We start from the raw sequence: 19,625 nt of genomic DNA on the forward strand, positions 1-19,625 counted from the left end.
GTAGTTTGAATGACTACAGACCAGTTGCACTGACTCCAATCATCATGAAGTGTTTTGAGAAACTGGTGCGCCGTCACATTATTTCCTGTCTTCCATCAACTTTTGACAACTACCAGTTTGCATACAGGGCAAATAGATCCACAGAAGACGCTATCACCACCACTCTCCATGCTGCTCTGTCCCATCTGGAGCAGCCGGGGAGTTATGTGAGGCTGCTGTTTGTGGATTTTAGCTCTGCTTTTAACACTATCCTCCCCCATAGACTGGTGTCCAAGCTAGAGGCGATTGGACTCTCCAACTCCACCTGTCTCTGGGTTTTGGATTTTTTGTCAGAACGTTCTCAGAGGGTTAGAGTAGGGTCACATATGTCCAAAGCCCTTAGCCTTAACACCGGCTCACCACAGGGTTGTGTGTTGAGTCCCCTGCTCTATACTCTCTATACGTATGACTGTACAGCCATCTATTCCAGCAACAAAATCATCAAGTTTGCTGATGACACTACGGTGGTGGGGCTCATTTCAGGAGGGGATGAGTCCGCCTATCGGGACGAGGTGGAGCGGCTCTGTGTTTGGTGTGGAGAGAACAATCTGGCTCTTAATACGGCTAAGACCAAGGAATTGGTGGTGGATTACAGGAAAAAAAAGGCGGACATTCAGCCCTTGTATATCAACGGGGAACGGGTGGAGAGGGTGGCGGAATTCAGGTTTTTGGGAGTGACTATCGATCAGGGCATGACTTGGAGCGCAAATACCACTGCTCTGGTGAAGAAGGCCCAGCAGAGAATTTATTTCCTCAGACTTTTAAAGAAGAACAATCTGAGTGAGAGACTGCTGGTGTCCTTCTACCGAGGCTCCATAGAGAGCATTCTCACATACTGTATTTGTGCTTGGTTCTCCAGTTGTACAGCTAGGGAGAAGAAGGTGCTCCAGAAGGTCATAACCACAGCCCAAAGGATTATTGGTCATCCTCTCCCATCTTTGGAAGAACTGTACGGTTCCCGTTGTCTTAGGAAAGCAAACAACATCCTGCAGGATTCATCTCACCCGGGATACAGTCTGTTTGCACTACTGCCTTCTGGCAGGAGATATAGAAACATCAAGTCAAGGACAAATAGACTGAAAAATAGTTTCTATCCAAGAGCTGTGGCCTTTTTGAATGCTGTAACTCGATAGTGTGACCTGGGAGTTTGATGGGTGTGGGTGTGGGTGTGGCTGGAATGTGGTTTGTTTGGTTGTTGTTGTTGTTTTGCTTTTGTTGTTTTTTAAGGGATGGCATCCAATTTCGTTGCACTTGTGCAATGTTGCACTTGTGTAATGACAATAAAGAATCTATCTATCTAAGAAAGATATAGAATCATGGGGTAGGCTTAAACTGTCATTTTGGGGCAGAATAGCCACAATTAAGATGTCTGTGCTACCAAGAGTACTGTTTCTATTCCAGAATATCCCCGTGATTAAAGGCATGAAGATATTTAAGGATTGGCAGAGGGTAATTTCAAAATTTGTCTGGCAGGGCAAAAAACCGAGAATAAAATACAAATTGTTAACAGATGTAAAGGAAAGAGGGGGCTTTGCCCTGCCAGACCTGAAATTGTACTACGAGGCGTCATGCCTATGCTGGGTAAAAACATGGATAAAACTGGAAGATAGGGAAATGTTAGATCTAGAGGGACACGACAACCGGTTTGGTTGGCATGCCTACCTATGGCATGGGCGCAGGAAAGTACATAAAGACTTTGGAAATCATATCTTTAAGGGTCCACTGATTGAGGTATGGGAGAGGTACAGAGACATGCTAGAGCCCAAAACACCGCACTGGCTGTCGCCACTAGAAGTTAGGGGTGTCAAAAAGATAAATATGAGGGCCAATTGGGCCACCTACGAACAATTGCTAAGAAAAGAAGAAGGAAAGTGGACAATGAAGCCGTACGAGCAGGTTAAAGAACAAGTCTATGACTGGCTGCATTACTTTCAGTTAAATGACATGTTTAGAAAATACATTAAAGATAAAGGATATATGGATAAAGCCTCCAGATTTCAGACTGAGATACTAAACAATAATTACAAAACCCTATCCAAAATGTACAGTATGTTACTAGACTGGAATTTAATAGACGAAGAAGTTAAGCCGGCAATGATACACTGGGCTAGGGACTTCGGTCATAATATATACTTTGAAGAGTGGGAAAAGATTTGGAAACAACATATTAAATTTACGGCTTGCGTGATACTGAAGGAGAACCTAATGAAAATGTTCTACCGCTGGTACCTAACTCCCGTAAAATTAGCCAAAATGTATGGTTCCTGTAAAAAGTGCTGGAAGTGTAAGAAAGGGGAGGGGTCTTTCTACCATATGTGGTGGGAATGCCAAAAGGTTAAAGGATTCTGGGAGAGCGTCTATAACGAAATGAAGAAAATTTTAAGATACACCTTTGTCAAAAACCCCGAGGCCTTCTTGCTGGGTATGTTAGGAAGGGAGATAAAAAGGAAAGACCATAAGCTGTTCCAGTACGCAACAACGGCGGCAAGAGTACTATTAGCCCAAAGCTGGAAATCAGAGGGTATACCAACAATTGAGGAATGGAGAGCGAAGCTGTTAGAATATGTGGAGATGGACAAAATGACAGGGAAAATCAGATACTTAAGGGATCAGAGGTTTATTAAGGACTGGGAAAGCTTTATGAACTACCTGGAAAATTTAAGTGAGGGACAAATAACATTGGTGGGTTTTAAGGGAGCTTTGTAAAAAAAAAGCAAAGGGTATTGTCTAAAGAGGAATGGAAGAATCAGATAGATCAACGACATTACAAAATAACAAACGCGAAATTGTATAAAAAAGATTAGTACGGATGATTTGTGGAAAGGTTGAAGGAAGTCACATTCTAGATTGGTGAAAATGAGCATTTAACGTTGTGTATTATGTTCTTGTATTTTTCTTTTATTATGGAAATCAATAAAAAGCATGTTGGAAAGAGAATCTTGTGGGGGTCAAAAGAAGCCGCAGGTACAAGGAGGGTCGTGGCTCAGAGCCACAGCCCCTGCTTTACTGGCAGAAGGTCCCAGGTTTGCCCCCCCCCCCAACATCTGAAGCAGGGCTGGGAATATTCCCCATCTGAAAGAGGTGCTGCCAGTCCACGTAGGCAATGCTGAGCCAAGCGGATCAAGGCCCTGACTTTGAGACAAAGCAGCTTCCAATGGCACAGTAGCTACAAACTGGAGATTCACCTGCTAAGGGTCAGGAGCAGCAGCAACAGGCTTTGAGCTCGCGTAACAGCCAAGAGACTAAACTGAAGTTTGTGTAGCGGCCACATGCTCATTGGGGAGGGGAGGGGCTTGGCATCACCTCTGCAGGATGTTCCCAAGTTCTGCAGCGAGGATGTCTTGGCATAAAGTGCAAGAGCGGTATCAGGTCAGGTTTGGAGAAACAGAGTAGCATCCCTGCCTTTTACTTGTTGCAAAAATTAGCCTGGATTGCACAGGCTGGATATTTCTAAATTCTGAGGTTACAGCGCATAGGACATCACCTGTGTGCGCAAATGGTATAATAGTATACATCACTGGAGTTATAACCAGGACTTTGTACGCACTTTAAAAAAAATAAAAAACCCCACACTATTTCTGCAATCTGTATCTATAATGCAAGCCAAGTACCGTATATCTGTATGCAGTTGCTGCTTATACATAATTTAATCTGGTTCTGCAAACCAGATTTGAGAAGGAGAGGAAGCAAAATTTCTTTCCAAAATTTGTACCTTCCATTTCTGTACCACCACTTTCCAAAGTGGCAGACGACAGAACTAAAAAATAGCAAACACACAGTAAATAAGAATCAAATCAATATTTTGTTTAAAGCATAAATCAGTGTACAATAATAAAAACAGCTGGACTAAAAAAATAAAATAAGAACAGCTGCCTTTTGTTATAATTCAGTAGCTAATTCAGCAGTGGAACATAACAAAGTAAAACAGCAGATTAAAATTAGAAAGGTTGGCCTTGAGGCCACGTGTGACCCCTCTGTCAAGAGTGACCTGTGATCTGCTGCATCTGGCTGGGCAGAGAGGAAGCCGGAGAGAGAGAGGAGGTTGCGCTCCCCACTTTGCATCCAGCCCTGCCTACCATGGGCTTCAGCTGTGCACCCAGTTGGCACGAGGCCTCTGGCAGATCCCACCTTTGGGAACGTGGCCCTCAACAGAAAAAGGGGGTTTCCATCCCTCTTATAAAGAATTAAATCAAAACTACTGGTGAATAAAAGGCAGGAGAGTGATGCCCCCTTTCCCTGCCCCACAACTGGAAATTTTGCTTGGCTTAACTGATTCAGAATTAACCCTCAAGTCTTGCTCATAAATACAGATTTACCAACAAAGCTTTTGGAGGTGCTGCACTCTGGGGATTGTGCAAGATGCTCTTTGTAATCAGCACACTATACAGTTCTAAGAAACTGATGCTGCAATTACTTTTATTACTGGACAATACTGGACCAACCATCACATGCCAACCCTGTATCAAAGGTCTGGTCATGAAGAGAAGCGCCCCCCCCCTCCAAGAGACCCTCCATCACCAAGAGGTCCCAGGCCCTGCAATGGAAGTTTACTGACGTGGAGCTGAGCAGGGGCTTAACATCTCCCATCAAGTAGAAGAGAACAGATGTCCCCGAGTCCTGGCAGAAAACAAGCACATGCATCCTAGTCTAATTGCAGGTAGGGGAAACCATCATAAATCCCAGCCCAGGCATCGAGGCAAGTTGAGAAAGCTGACGTTTGTCTGTTTATTTAGCCTACATCTTAGAGAAATAGCAGGACAACAAAACAGATCCATTTTGCATTTCGTGACTACCGGTAAATCATCCCATTAAACCTTTCTCAGCTGCAACTCAATTCAAGCTCAATTCAAACTTAGCCAAAATCTACACTGTCCCCAGAGCAGTTGCACAGAACACCTGCAACTTTAACTTACCCCTGCATCAGTCCAAATGCTTGTGGGGTCAGATGTCGTGTTTGCAACCAAGACCAAAGTTCATCTAGGACCTAGATTCTGGATCCAGCACCAGGACAGTAGGATACTGAACTGCCGGATTCTAGCATTACCTTGTGGGTTAAACGTGTGCTGAGTTGGCAGCCCATTGCTGATTCTCAACTTAACAGATAGTTGGAGGGGGGGGGGCAAGGAACAGGACTTGCCGTACTTTGCATGCTCTCCTGGTTCCAAAAGTGCTGCACTCATTTTAACCCCAGGACAATGTTGTCAAGAGACTACCTGTCAAAAAGACAACGGTGCATCTGAAGAGCTGAGAAGCCTGTACCTTAGAGGAGGAAATGCATCTCAGCAGAAATTTTACAAAGTACTGTATCACTCTGCACGTTCCCAATCAATCGTGACATCAGCCTTTTTGACCTGCCCAAGCCTCACTCTCAAATCTAGTATCGCAAAGCAATGCAGTGACCCTCAACATAACAGCAACTTCCCTGGAGTCGATTGTGAGCTGAGCGGTTGCAAAGTCAAACCAGGGAAACAAACCCAAAGGAAGGACTTAGGACATAGAAAAGCAAAGGCACCAAGGCACCAAATGCAGCCTGGACACTCAGGTTCCACACACAGCATACTTTCAAAGCCCACGACTCTTGCCAAATAATCCCGAGAGGTGTGCCTTGTTAAGGGCACTGGGAATTTTAGCACTGTGAAAGATAAACTACAGTTCCCAAGATTCTTGGGAGGGGGAATATGCACTTTTGATGTGCTTTAAATGCATGGTGTGTTCAGCTTGGATTAAATCTGGGTCTGAGAACCTGCAGCCCCCCAGGTGCTGTTGGGCTTCAGGTCTCATCAGAGCTGGCAAGAAGTTGGGAATGGGGGGACTTGGAATCCAACTCCTGGGAGGTCACAGGAGACACAGACACACATGACACACACATCTTGGAGCGAGAAGTTAGTGGGCACCCTCCCCTCCTAGCAAACTCTGAGAAATGGAGTTCTGTTTCATCACTTGTGATTTGCTGCACTGGGCTCCTTTGGGAAGAAGATCAGGTTAATAAATAAACAAATCCATACAACGTTCTCAGCCCCTCAACCAAACAGCGCCCAAGATTCTTGGTGGGCAGTCAAATAGGCTTCCCTATGAGTTTGTTGGGTAGACACACTCTGGATGCTCCCCCATCTTCCATAGCTGCATAGTGGGCACTTCATTCCAGTGCAGAACTTGGGCCACCTTCCCCTGCCCTCCTCATTTTGCCCTTCTGCCCCTGTGAGCTGCTGGCCAGACACTGTGCCTTTCCCAGGAAGACCAACCAACTAAAGTGCACCTCATAGCAGGAGAATGAAGTTAGTTGACGTGTGACGGAACAAGGCCTTCTTAGGGACAGCCCCAGTGGGCTCCCTCTCTTCTAGCCCTCAAGCAAACCGTGAAGAGGGCTATTTAGTGCTTTACTTTTTGAACCCCACTGCTACAAATAGATTTCCTGTTGCCCCAGTTCTTGTAACCCCTCACTTCTGTATTTTCTTGCATAATAAGCTATTGTGTGGGCTCTTGTAGCCAAAGGCAAAACATAGCCAGGGCTATTTTTCTAGAAAAATAGGTGCAGTGGCACCCACCTGAGAGGTGCCAGACCTGAGTTCCATCTGAAAAAAGCCCCAAATATAAGCCTAATACAGTGGTACCTCTAGTTATGAACTTAATTTGTTCTGGACGTCCGTTCTTAAGCTGAAACTGTTCTTATCCTGAGGCACGCTTTTGCTAATGGGGCCTCCGGCATGCGAATTCCATTCACATCCTGGGGCAAAGTTTGCAACCAGGAGCAGCTACTTCCGGGTTAGTGGAGCTCGTAACCTGAAGCGTTCGTAACCAGAGGTACCACTGTATAAGGGGCATTCAGCAGCACTGACAAATGCCCTGGCTACACCCGGCCCCTCATTTTCTCAGTTGCCCAACTTCAAGCCTAGGTGCATTGGGGGCAGTGAATCAACACCCTCCAGCAGGAAGGTTAACCAGGGGGCCACGCCCGGCACCCCGTTCAAGGCAGGAGCAAGGCCATGGGGTGTCTAAGGGCTACCACAGCCTGTCCCAATGGGAGCAAATGCCTGACCAGGGAGCTGCCTTCTATGCAATGCGACCCTTTTGTAGGCCTCACTTTGTTTGATTAGCTAAAATTAAGTAGTTTGCATAGCGGGACTCTCATGGGGCGGGGAGGGGAAGAGTCTTATTACTTCAACATCACAAGAAATGCAGGAGAACTTGGCTGGAGAGAAGTGTTTCCTTTGTTGCCCCGTTTTATTGGCCGAAGCGATGGCTAAGGCGCCCCCCCCCTCTGTCCAGTCCCTGGGCGTCCGAATCCTCCTTCCCGCCAGTGGGGAGCTTATGCGGATGCCCCCCGGCGCCTCTCCCCTGAGGCAGCCGACAAAGCTCCCCGGGAGGGAGGGACGGGGGGGACAGGAAAGCCTTGCGTGGCCCCTGCAGACGATAAAGCAAATCAATATATCGCCCTTGGTTTCTTTAAAGCAGCGCTCCCAAGTTCCCTGGCAGTAAGCCCCAAGCGCGGGGTCTCCCATGCCATTTTAACCGCCTCTCAGACGCGCCTCTTCCTTGCACTGAAGGGGACGAGAAAGCCCCTTCCCTGCCCATCCTTTCTCCCGGAGCTCCGCTTACCTCCTCCGCCTCCGGCATGCTGCCTCTCCTCCGAGGAGCAGCCCCCGGCAGAGCCATTGGCGCGGGGCTCCTGGCAGGGCTCTTCTGGGGCCCCAGCCCCGCCACCCCTTTAAGGCACAGCTTCCCCCGAAGGGCTCTGGGAGTTGTAGTTTGGGGGGGGGAGGAGACGGCGGCCTGCAGCTCTGGGGAGGGAAGAGGGAGGCTCTCCTCACACCTCTCAGCACCCTCCGCAAACTACAGCTCCCAGAAACCTTCGGAGGAAGGCTGACTGGCGCTTGAAAGGGGGGAGTGCCAATGGGCTCGGTCCCAAAGGGCGCTGGGCCCTCTTGTGCTTCGGAGACGGGGCCCCTGCAGCTAAGGACACCCCGTGGAGCCCAAGGAACCAACGGGGCTTAATGGCAGGAGGAAGAATTGCCATTCCATTTCATAATCGCTTGGGTTGCAATTTCCATTAGAAACGGGGCTTCCTTCTGAGTAGACAAGCACCAATTTACAGTTGGTGGATGAGAGAACATAGACCTCAGATTCAGGGGCTCTGACTTGTTAAAGACAAGAAAACAGTTTGCGGGTGTCCTGTGAAATCACAGAAGCATCACCAGTTGGGTGGTACCTCCTCCCCCCTCCTGTATTTGATTGAGCCTGTGCTTTTTTCAGCAGCCAGCCAGGCAGCAATTAAACAGGTGAAGCTTTATCTATCACTTAACTCTGTGCCAAGCAAACCTCCTAGTGTATAATGTTAAAGGGGAATGACATCCCTGCGCAGGACTTTTACTTTCTTACGTTCTCCCCCCCCCCCTTCAATAATGTTGTTACGGTGTAAAAGGCTCTAGAGAACCACTTAATGCAAACATTGCTTTTACCAGACAAGCAACCACAACAGCGATGCCTCGTGTAATAAATAAGTGAACAAACAGGTTCTGTCCACCACCGCTGCCACTTCATGGCTGACTGCATTAGGAAATGAGATTTTTATAACGGCCTGGCTGGAAGCAAACAAATGACCCAACCCTAGTTAGATTTACTGCTGCATCTTCCCCATCATGGTTATTATAAGCCCTGTTTGGCTGTGGAGAAGCAGGAAGGAGAATGAGCTTTGGGAGTGGTGGGGTTTTAATAAGCGGGCTGGGGTGGGCACCCACACCTCACAGTGGGTTGGGAAATTTAAATATAATGGAACTTTAACAATGCAGTCCTATATATGTCTATTCACCCCCACTGAGCACAATGGGACTTACCCCCAGGTAAGCATGCGTTGGAGTGCAGCCTAAGTAATTTGGCCATATTAAAGGGGTCCCAAGCATGGCCTCCTTTGGTTCTGTGCTCTTCACCCCAGTAACTAGAGCTCTGGTCAGAAGCTAGTTCTGGCCAAGGCCAGGTCTCCTGGCCACAAAGGCCACACTCCAAGTCTCTCCTTTCTCATGACAAAGATCACATTTCTGGATGCACTAAATGACTCTGCCCTAGAACACCTGGCTGTTAAAAGAAGGAAGTTTGCAGACCTGAAGCCCTAATTTAAAGGCCAATAAAGCGAGATGAGAGCCGCAACCCCAGAGTTAGCCACGACTGGACCTAATGGTCAGGGGCCCCTTTACCTTTACTAGGAAGTGTGTTGGCCAAGGGCTTTTCCTCACTCTCCACCCCTGAAGACAGACATTCCCCCAACATGATGAATGTTTTCTTCTGAGTATGCGAGGCTCTACTGCTGTCCTTCCTTATTTCAAAAGGGAATTTGGCAATCTGGATTTATGTCTTGATTATCTCTCGTCACTGCATAATTATGTCTGTTGGCAGGAGTACCAGCAGCCGATATCTAGCCTGCCATGGTTCCTCCCCAGAAGTCCGCCCCTGGGTCTGATCTTGCGTGGCACCCAGGACCTGGTGCGAGAGGTGAGTGTTGCTGAGCCTGTTGGGAGCAGTGACCAAAGTGCTACGAAATGAAACAAACATGCAAATGGCCAGTTGCCAAGAAAATCCAATACAGTCACATTTGACTTCAAAAGAAGAAACTTCCCCCAAATAAGTTGAAAGGCAAAGCCAGGAGCTCCTTGTCAGGAATGGCAAGGTTCCACCCCCGGGTTGCAAAGCTGGTTTGAAGGGAATCCTCTGGTGAGCCTCCTTCCTGGTTTTGGTGCCCACCCCCACCCCCCGAGACGTCCACTTTCATTTCCCACAATGCTCCAGAGCCATGCTATGTCTGGGATACTGTGATGAATTAAAATGGCCAGGTGCCAGTTTGTGGCCCAGGGAGAAGGTGGGCCCTAGGGGTGCTGGGGTGTCTGCAGCTGTTCCAGAGTGGCAGATGCTGAGAGATGACCTGCCCAGCTGGGGATCCTGCAGCAGGCTGGACCAGCTCCATACAAACGTGTTGCTGTTGCTCGTACTGTAGTCTTATGATGCCACCAGAGTATATGGTGCTACACAAGGAATGAGATTCTAGGTTTCTGCCCCGTGGAGCTCAAATTCCGTGGAGCTCAAATTTTACCCAGGTTGCAGGTCAGGACCATCCCAGACTTTGAGTTTTCAGGGCCCAGACTTGAGACCCAGGGCCAACCCCCCTGGTGAGGTCACAGGGGCAGGCCCCAGAGATGGAAAGTAATTGGGAGAGGGGAGCAGAGGACAGCAAATTCCTTCAGAGTGTCTGTACTGTAATTTGCAGTTGCTGGGCTGAAGCTTGGGCAGTGCTCTTAATCATTTTTACCATGATCACTAAAGGCGTTCTCTCCTCCACCTGCCACCTGGAGGGGGCCAGGCAACCTGTAGACAGACCAGGAAAGGCAACCCTACACTCCAGGGAGAAAACAGGAAGTGGAGGCCAAACTGGGATGGAAGAGTTTCAGAGCTGTGATCCCTGGCTTTCTTGGACTTGGTTGCTTGAATGCCAGTAGCACATCACGACACTTGGGGTGGATGCTGGAACCTTATGGATGATGCCCTTTCTCCATCAACTCTGTGAGATAGCTGGCTGTTAAGTTCCCTTTTACAGGTGCACACCCACCTCCAGCAGTTATCGGATGGAAACAGAACCCACCAGCTGTAACACCCATAATATCAAGATATTGTTTCCTGCAGCCAGCGGGAGATGTTAATGGAGGCAACATCCTATCTGCTTATTGACTCTGCCATAGCCTGTTGTCTGTTGCTTTAAAAGGCAAGGGCTGCCTTTCTCTCTGGGTGAAAGGCAGAGCAGAAGGCAAATACTATTTTCCTAATGCACTTTGTTCTCAGTTGTTCAAAAGATGCCTCCATAGCTGCAACATGGAATATGGCAACCTCTTGGTGCCTTATTGTTCATGGGCTGGAATCTGGGCACATGCGCACCACAGGCAAGATGCAGTCCACCCCCTCACTTAGAAAATGAACTCCAGCAGCTCCTGCCAACAAGAAAAAGAAGGCAGCAAAACCAGGGGTTTCAGGGTGCCAGAACTGTCTCAGGTAAACAGGAGCAAATGCAGAGGAGGTGCTGAGAGCGTGGCCTGCCCAAGGTCACATAGTGCACCCACAGTCGAGGCAGCGGGAGACTCCATCTGCAGCCATGGAGCTGCGCGGCTGCCAAGAAGCGAAGCAAGCCCGGCCTAGGTCTGGACAGTTCTCCACCACGACAACCTCGCCCCATTGCTAAGATTACCTGGGCAGCCATCCCGAAGGCCGTTTCAAACAATGGTTCCAGCTAAGCCATTCAGAGCTCGCTTGGCGAGTTGCTTAGGATCCATCCAGTGTAGCCTCAACACGATGCCGTGAGTTATGAGAAGCGGCTCTTCCGTCCCAGTGGAGAAAGCTCAATAATTCATGCTGCATGTCGGTGGCTTTGCCCTTCGAGTCCCAGGGAGGTGAGTATTGGCTGCTTCTCCAGATAAGAGCGAGAAACCGGACCTTCCTAGAGATTATATTGCAGCCACAGCTGATCTTTGATTAGCCACAGGTACATTACAGGCTGAGCATGGAAATAAGCCAGAGATCACAAAAGGGATCGAGCTGAAAATGTCACTCTTCCCTCATGACACCCCCCTCCCTCCCATCGCCCACCACCCCAAATCACTGGAACCAATGGAGGCCAGTGTGCTTTTTGGAGCTCGGACGCCAAGGAAGCCCAATTAAGCAACAGCTTTCATGGTGAATAATGCATAGCTGGTGAGCAAAGTCACAGGATCTCTTGCCAATTTGGGTCCAAGGCAGGCGGTGCTTAAAAATTAAAAGTGCAGAGAACTGGGCTAACAAATAAGACTAAGAAGTTAATGTTTAATGTGCTCAATAACTCACAAGACATGATAATTCTGACTCCTGCTTCTCACCTGGGGAAGTGAATTTACAAAAGGAATGTCTGCAAATCTTTTTTCACTCTTAAACTCAGATGATGCCCAATCCAATTTGTATTATCATGGACACAGACCAGCCTCTAAGTTACAGGCAATTACAAATGCAATTTGCAATTTACAGACCAGTAGAAGACTATTATTAGGAATTATCAGCACAGCAAAGGACTAGGATAGGCATGTGCTTTGTCACACATTCAGTGGATTGCTGCATTGCTAGCATGCTTGGTAAAGAGATTTAATATTCCAGTTCCTAGTAATGCTTGCTGATGCCCTGAATTTTGCCACTTTAGTAGTGATTTGTTTACAGCACCTGACAAAAGGACAGCGGCAAAATTATCTGATCTGCCTAGGAATTTAGTTAAAATGGGTGTAATACCTGAAAGCTGTTAAATGGAAGACAGAGCAAGCTTGTCTTTTCCTGCTCCAGAGGGCAGGATGGGGACCAATGGATGTTTCGTGTTTTATTTTGTTGGAAGGCGCCCAGAGTGGCTGGGGCAACATATAAATAAATTGTTGTTATTGTTATTGTTAAAATGGCAAGAAATGTGATTCCAAATAACATCAGGAAGATCTTACTAAGAGTGGAATGGTCTCCTTCAAGAGGTTGTAGACTCTCCTTCCTTGCATTGCAGGGATTGGACTAGATCCCAATCAGGATCCCTTCCAACTCTATGAGTCTACAAATTTTCTATGATTCTACAATTCTATGACTCTACAAATTTTCAGGTGTAAATAGTACAGAGGGAGTCCAATTTTGATTCAGAAAACTGTCAAACAGCTCTTGCTGTCAGAAAGTTCTTCCTGAGGTTTAGTCTGAATCTCCTTTCTTGTAACTTGAAGCCATTGGTTCAAGTCCTAACCTCCAGAGCAGGAGAAAACAAGCTTGCTCCATCTTCCATGTGACAGCTCTTGAGATATCTGAAGATGGCTATCATATCTCTTCTCAGTCTCCTCTTTTCTAGGATAAACATCACCAGCTACTTCAACTGATCCTCTGCACACCTTCCAGTTTATCAACATCTTTCTTAAATTGTGGTGCCTAGAATCATGTGTATAGCCAAGATTTTTGTTAGGGGAGCAGGCTTTTGTTTGGGGGGGTGCAGAACCTCAGATTTGTATTGATTTGTATTGATTTAGGAGGGGCAGATGCCCCCCTACCCTTCCTTGGCTATGCCCATGCCCAGAATTGGACACTGTATTCCAGGTGTGGTCTGACCAAGGCAGAATAGAGGGGTTCTATTACTTCTCTTCATCTGGACACTAGACTTCTGTTGATGCAGCCGAGAATAGCATTAGCTTTTTCTGCATCTGCATCACACTGTTGACTCATGTTAAGCTTGTGGTCCACCAAGACCTCCGGATCTTTTTCATATGTACTGCTAGTAAGCCAGGTGTACCACATCCTATATTTGTTTATCTGGTTCTTCCTGCCTAAATGCAGAACCTTACATTTGTCCCTATTGAAATTCATTTTGTTAGCTTGTGCCCAGTTCTCCAATTTGTTGAGGTCATTTTCAATTTGGAATCTGGCTTCTGTGCTCATTAGCTCCCCCTCCCAGTTTGGTGTCATCTGCAAATTGGATAAACATCCCCTCAATTCCTTCATCCAAGTCGTTTATAAAGTCGTTGAACAACAGTGGGCCCAGAACAGAGCCCTGCATCACCCCATTTATTACTTTTTTCCTGGATGATGAGGAACCAATAGTGAGTACTCTTCGGGTTTGGTCAGTCAACCTGCTACAAATCCACCTGTTACCTCATTCAAAAGCCTTGCTGAAATCAAGATATACTTCGTCCACAGCATTCCCCAGATCCACCAAGCTTGTGATTCCATCAAAGAAAGAAATTAGATTTGTCTGGCATGACTTGCTTTTGAGAAACTTGTGTTGGGTCATAGTAATCACAGCATCCTTTCTAAGTGCTCACAGACCAACTGTTGCATTATCTGTTCTAGGATCATTCCTGGTACAGGCAATCCTCACCGAAGTCCACTCCACCCCATTCCACCCCACCCTGCCTTGTTCCATCCCTTTTTGTGACATTTTTATGACGGTTTGGCACTACTTCTGGGTTTGGCACTGTGCACACGTATGTAACTGTGCACCATTCAGATGTGCCTAAATTGGTTGTTGCCTGTATTGATATCAAATTCACCAGTTGGTAGTTACCTGGGTCTTCTTTCCCCTCTCTCTCCCCCTCAGGTTGCTGCCTGCTGCCTGTTTCTAGACCAATTCTCACACACCCCCTGGCTCCAGCTTTGGTCGGCCTAACCACTGACCCACCCATTTGCCCTCTGACACAGAGCAACTTTCTTTCTTAATATTAATATTAATAATAATTTATTATTTATATCCCACCCATTATTTATACCCACACTCATGGGTCATGATGGTCCTTGCCTGGCTACTTCAACAGCAGGATCCTCCATTAGATTGTAACCCTTGCTGGGTCCAGGAATTAGAAGGGGCTCAGGCACACAGCCTAACCCCTCCCCCCCACCACAAGCATCACAACAATATGTTCAATCCAGCTCTGGGTGATTCCTCAGAAGCAAGTTGCAGTGTGGTTCATCTGACTGCATAGTCTTAAATTCCTCAACATGCACCTGCAATTCTATGCATGTCTACATAGTGTGCAGTTAGTGATGGGGAAGAAATTAAACTCAGTTCACATTTCAAGATGGACTTACTTAATTTGCACTTTCCATCCACCCTTCAAACTCTGCACATCTCCAGGTAAGTAAAGTGTACCAGAATGTACATAGAATCTTAGAGTTGGAAGGGACCCCAAGGGTCATCTAGTCCAACCCCCTGCAATGCAGGAATCTCAGCTAAAGCATCCATGACAGATGGCCATCCAACCTCTGTTTAAAAACCTCCAAGGAAGGAGAGCCCACAAACTCTCATGGGAGTCTGTTCCACTACCAAACAGCTCTTACTGTCAGAAAGTTTTCCCTGATGCTTAGTTGGAATCTCCTTTCTTGCAACTTGAAGCCATTGGTTCGAGTCCTACCCTCCAGAGCAGGAGAAAACAAGCATGCTCCCTCCTCCATGAGACAGCCCTTGAGATATTTGAAGATGGCTATCAAATCTCCTCTCAGTCTCTTCTTTTCCAGGCTAAACATACCCAGCTCCTTCAAGCACACCTCATAAGCAGGGGTGGAGGAAGAGGGGGCAGTGGGGGCGGTCCGCCCCAGGTGTCACCACTGAGGGGGTGACAAAATGCCGGGCGGCACTCGCCGTGGGGCTTGCACCATGCCTGAGCTATGCGTCTCTCCTGAGCGAGATGTGGTGGCTTGGGTGCCTCACTGCCCAAATGGTCCACCCGCTGCCTCCCCCCACCCCAGCTGTAGGGAGGCTGAATGGGAGGAGGCAGGCAGACTCCTTGGAGGCCCCACGGAGCCCCAGCTGGCCCCGCCCCCGTGGGCACAGGGCACAGGGCATGCACACCGGCTTGCTCCACTGCTACTCATAAGGCTTGGTTGATCCCTTGCTTGCCCTCCTCTGCACACTATCCTGCTTGTCAACATCCTTCTTACATTGTGGTGCCCAGAAGTGGACACAGTGTTCCAGGTGTGGTCTGGAATAGAGTGGGACTATGACTTCCCTTGGTCTAGACACTAGACTTCTGTTGCTGCAGCCTAGAATAGCATTAGCTTTTTTTGCTGCTTCCTCACATGGTTGACTCATATTCAGCTTGTGGTCCACTAAGACCCCAATATTCTTTTCACATGTACTGCTAGTAAGCCAGTGTAAAGGGCACACATGGTGTAAATGCATATATAAGTGAAGATAACATACAAAAATTATAGGAGGAGATGTGTATAGTAGGCAAAATTGCAGGAGAAAACTGCACTAAAGTGCTGGTGAATTTCATGAGGAATATTTTTTAAAACATTTGCAAACCAATGTAGAGAACTAAACAGATGACTACAAAAATGAGAAGCTGAGGAGGGTTCCCCTCAAAAGATAACCCCTACCTGCAAACAACCCCCCTAAAATCATACAACAGCAACACCTCAACAATGACCCCAAATTGTTTTTTAAAAGAGAAATTTAAAAAATAAGTGGAAGAGGCAGGGTGCCTTGTTGGGCTCCAGGGGGGATGATTTCTCAGAGATTTGCAATGCCCATGGGCACATGTTGGGAACCCCTGTTTTTTATGTATTTGATTTTTATTTTCCTGGAGGCCCCCCAAAAGACATTATGAAAACCTGTATTCCCACACATAAACAACTAACAGCAGTATACATCTGTAAAACACATTCTTATTAAGTGATCCACAAGTTAATGTCAACCTTTGGGACTGGTCTTCGGTTTTCTGGAGAATTTCTGAACAAAATAAAGCTCCCCCTTTCTCTCGCCAAGGTGTCCCTTTGTGCTTTGTTCCTCTAGCTGGTCTTAACTTGTGGATCAATCTTCCCATAAGGGCAAGAGGCTATCCTCTTTTGTGCCAGGGATTCAGGGTTGCACCTTTTAAGTCATTCCGGAATGCAGCTATAACCATTTATGCTGCCACTAAGAGAAATCCCAGTTACTGGTTTATCCACCTAGTCCTGATTCTCATTTAAATACAGATTCACTAATGCAAGGGCTGCAGACTTTGCGACATGCTGTTGAGTAATTTTACTTAATTCATTACTATCTAGATGGCTTCCCCTTTCCTCAATTTAATCCCCACAACAACCCTGCAAGGTAGGTCAGGCTTAGAAGCAGTGAGTGGCCCCCAAGGCTACCCAGTAAGCTTCATGGCCAAGTGAGGATTTGAACCCTGGTCCCTGCCAGGTTTTAGTCTGACACTCTAGTCTAACCACTACACAGCACTAGCTCTATTTCATTAAACCCTGAGTAAAATACTTGTTGACACTTTAAACACTTGCTCATTAAACACTTGTTCCCCCAATCTGCCACCTTCGGACATGCCCACCACAAGTGCCTATAGCTGCCTCTCTCCCAGCCCCTCGCCAGGACACAGAGCCCCCATTCTAAGGCTTCACGGCTTGTACTTTTGCTCTTGGGAGGCTGGGGTTCTTAGAAGCCAGATGCCTAAGGAAAGTGCTTCAGACCCCACGCCTGATCCTGTTTTCTGCCATGCTCCCTTTAGGGCGATGGGCCAAGCGCCACTCTGGAACCTGCAGCATTTTTCTGGCAAATGCTCTAATTATTCCTATTGCATTTTACAGTTTGCGTTCAGCTCCATGCCATCCTACCTCCATGCAGAGAGATCTCCAACCCGTTATTCTTTCCAGGAGTTCGGATTCCTGCCTTGCTCTGACATGATGAATGACTTTTGAGCAATCTGATACGTGCCGTGCCCCTCCGTCTTGTACACCCATTCCATTGCCAGTTGTCTTAAATGACCAGATCCGAACGGCATTGTTTGCAGTCAGACAAAATGGAAAGAGGAATTCCTTACCACATGCCTGGATGTCTCTTGTTCGAATTTAATTGAATTCTTGCTTGTGCTAAAACAGCCATCAATTATTCAAGGCCACATTCATTAATTCTAAATATTACAAGCAATAAGTGGGGTGTTATTGTACCGTTAAGGATTCAGGCAGATAAATGCACCTGCTTGTTGCATTTTAATCCTGCATACTTGATCAGTCATCAAGCCTGGAAAGGATTTAGCCTGCTGCAGCTCACGAGAGATGGGAAATGGATATTTATTTTACAGAGAGCTAGTTACCAATCTAGTCAACAGTGTGATGCAGCAGCAAAAAAGAGAGAAATGAATGCTGTTCTAGAGTGCAACAACAGAAGAATATAATGTCCAGATCAAGGGAAATAATAGTATATCTTCTGCCTTGGTCAGACCCCACCTAGAACAACACTGTGTTCAGTTCAAGGAGGGCATTGGCAATCTGGAAGGTGTGTAGAGGATGGCAACCAAGATGATCCAGGGTTTGGAAACCAAGGTGGAATCTACACACATATAAAAAGTGTTCTGAAAATGCTTTTTTAAAGCCATTTTTTAAAAATACATTGAATTTTCCATAAGGCTCACCATCACCATCCAGTGCCACACTTAAAACATTTTATTTGCAGCTGTATAGCTGAGTTCCAAGCCTTAAGAGGAACAGCTGAGGGAGCTGAGGATGTTTAGCCTGGAGTTTGGAGAAGAGGAGACTGAGAGGAGATACGATGGCCATCTTCAAATATCTCAAAGGCTGTTACACAGAAGATGGAGCAAACTTGTTTTTCCTGCTCTGGAGGGGGGGACTCAAACCAATGGCTTCAAGTTACAAGAAAGGAGATTCCGACTAAACATCAGAAAAAACTTTCTGCCAGTAAGATTGGTTTGACAGTGGAACTGTTTCCTTCAGCAGGTTGTGGGCTCTCCTTCCTTGGAGTTTTTTAAGAAGAAGTTGGATGGCCGTCTGTCATGAATGCTTTAGTTGAGATTCCTGCATTCCAGGGGGTTGCACTCAGTGCTTTTTTTCTTTAAAAAAATGTTGAGGGGTACTCTCATTTTGACTCAAGAAGATCACCATTTTATTGTTCAAATCGGAAAAAATAAATACAGTAAATGGACAAAAGCAAAAAGATTCACAAAATATTTAGGGGGTCTGTGTACCCCCAAGAAAAAAAGCACTAGCTGCACTAAATGGACCTCAGGGTCCCTTCCACCTCTACAATTCTATGATTCTATTATCACTAGCATTTCTTTAAAAGAGTAAATAAAACACAGAGAGGTCCCATTGGTAAGAGGGGAAATCTTCTTTACTTACGGTGTTTTCATCTTTATGAGGTCGGCTGCCTTGTGCATTTTTCCTGACCATCTGTTAGTCTCAGCCCTGTCCTCTGCTGATGGGGGGCCTGCAAGGTATACACAAGACTGACTTAGTGACACAAGAGAGCATCCTCAGAAGACAGTGTCCACCACAAACACCCACCTCTGTGCTAGAAGGCCGGCTTTCCTAAATACTAATTCAACAAGCACATTAAATCTTATCAAGTCTGCAAGTTAGTATTGTAATAAATGAAAATCTGCCCTTATTCCCTTATGGGGGAATAAGAGCCCTTATAGAGTCTTTTGCAGGTTCTCCATCGGTCGGAGAAAATAACAGGCCAACCAGAGAATATTGATAAGCAAAGCAGCTGAAAAGCCTGATCTTTATTGAACTGTTGCAACAGGATGCTCCCCTCACACGCAGGAAAGGAGGAGGACCCCAAACAAAGGTGTGCCCACCCTTATATAGACATTTTTAATTGCCTGCCCTGGAGTCCAAGACCACCCTCAGAAACATCATACCTACATCACAGAAAGGGTGTAGCTCAAGAGAAATCTGAGTTCGTTGTTTACCTCCTGTCTGGCAGGTTACCTGTTAATGGTTACTTGATTGGATACCCTGGGGAGCCTGGCCAGTCTTTTGTAATGATAAATACTTAGTTCCTGAGCCAGGTCACAGGCTCACCCTATTCATACACAGACATACCCTTAAGACAGGATTTGTGAAGGAAAAGACAATGGAGAGTCTTTTCCATTTTCCTTTACCTTGCAGAGAAATCATTTGGTCAGTTTGGGAGTCAAAATGGTTTCCAGGCTGTTTTCCTGTGCTGCTTCAGACACGTGGTTCATATATTTATGTACGTGTTTGCTTGGTACATTTATGAACATTTATTATATATAGACCTTAATTTTTTTATTTCAGTGTAAACCGCTGGAACTGGTCTT

General features: G+C 46.5%; 2 protein-coding genes across 5 annotated transcripts in view; one reads left to right on the top strand and one right to left on the bottom strand.

Moving 5' to 3' along the window:
* Positions 1–17,435, bottom strand: part of MYO1H (myosin IH) — a 77,952-nt gene extending 60,517 nt beyond the window's left edge. The window contains exon 1 of one of the 4 annotated variants that reach the window (XM_081884571.1): positions 17,158–17,435. In XM_081884571.1, the coding sequence (XP_081740697.1) occupies positions 17,158–17,283 (126 nt within the window). In that variant the 5' untranslated portion in view covers positions 17,284–17,435. Of the gene's footprint in view, positions 1–7,268; positions 7,330–7,635; positions 7,688–11,260; positions 11,606–17,157 lie in introns of those variants that run through there. The other 3 variants (XM_081884573.1, XM_081884572.1, XM_081884575.1) reach the window with 3 other exon arrangements.
* Positions 8,131–19,625, top strand: part of FOXN4 (forkhead box N4) — a 39,854-nt gene continuing 28,359 nt past the window's right edge. The window contains exons 1-2 of the mRNA XM_081884610.1: positions 8,131–8,315; positions 9,427–9,522. The gene's annotated coding sequence lies outside the window, so the exon portion shown is untranslated. The remainder of the gene's footprint in view (positions 8,316–9,426; positions 9,523–19,625) is intronic.

The sequence above is a fragment of the Podarcis melisellensis genome (assembly GCF_964234715.1).
Source record: "Podarcis melisellensis genome assembly, chromosome: 13".
In the NCBI taxonomy this organism is placed as follows: domain Eukaryota; kingdom Metazoa; phylum Chordata; class Lepidosauria; order Squamata; family Lacertidae; genus Podarcis; species Podarcis melisellensis.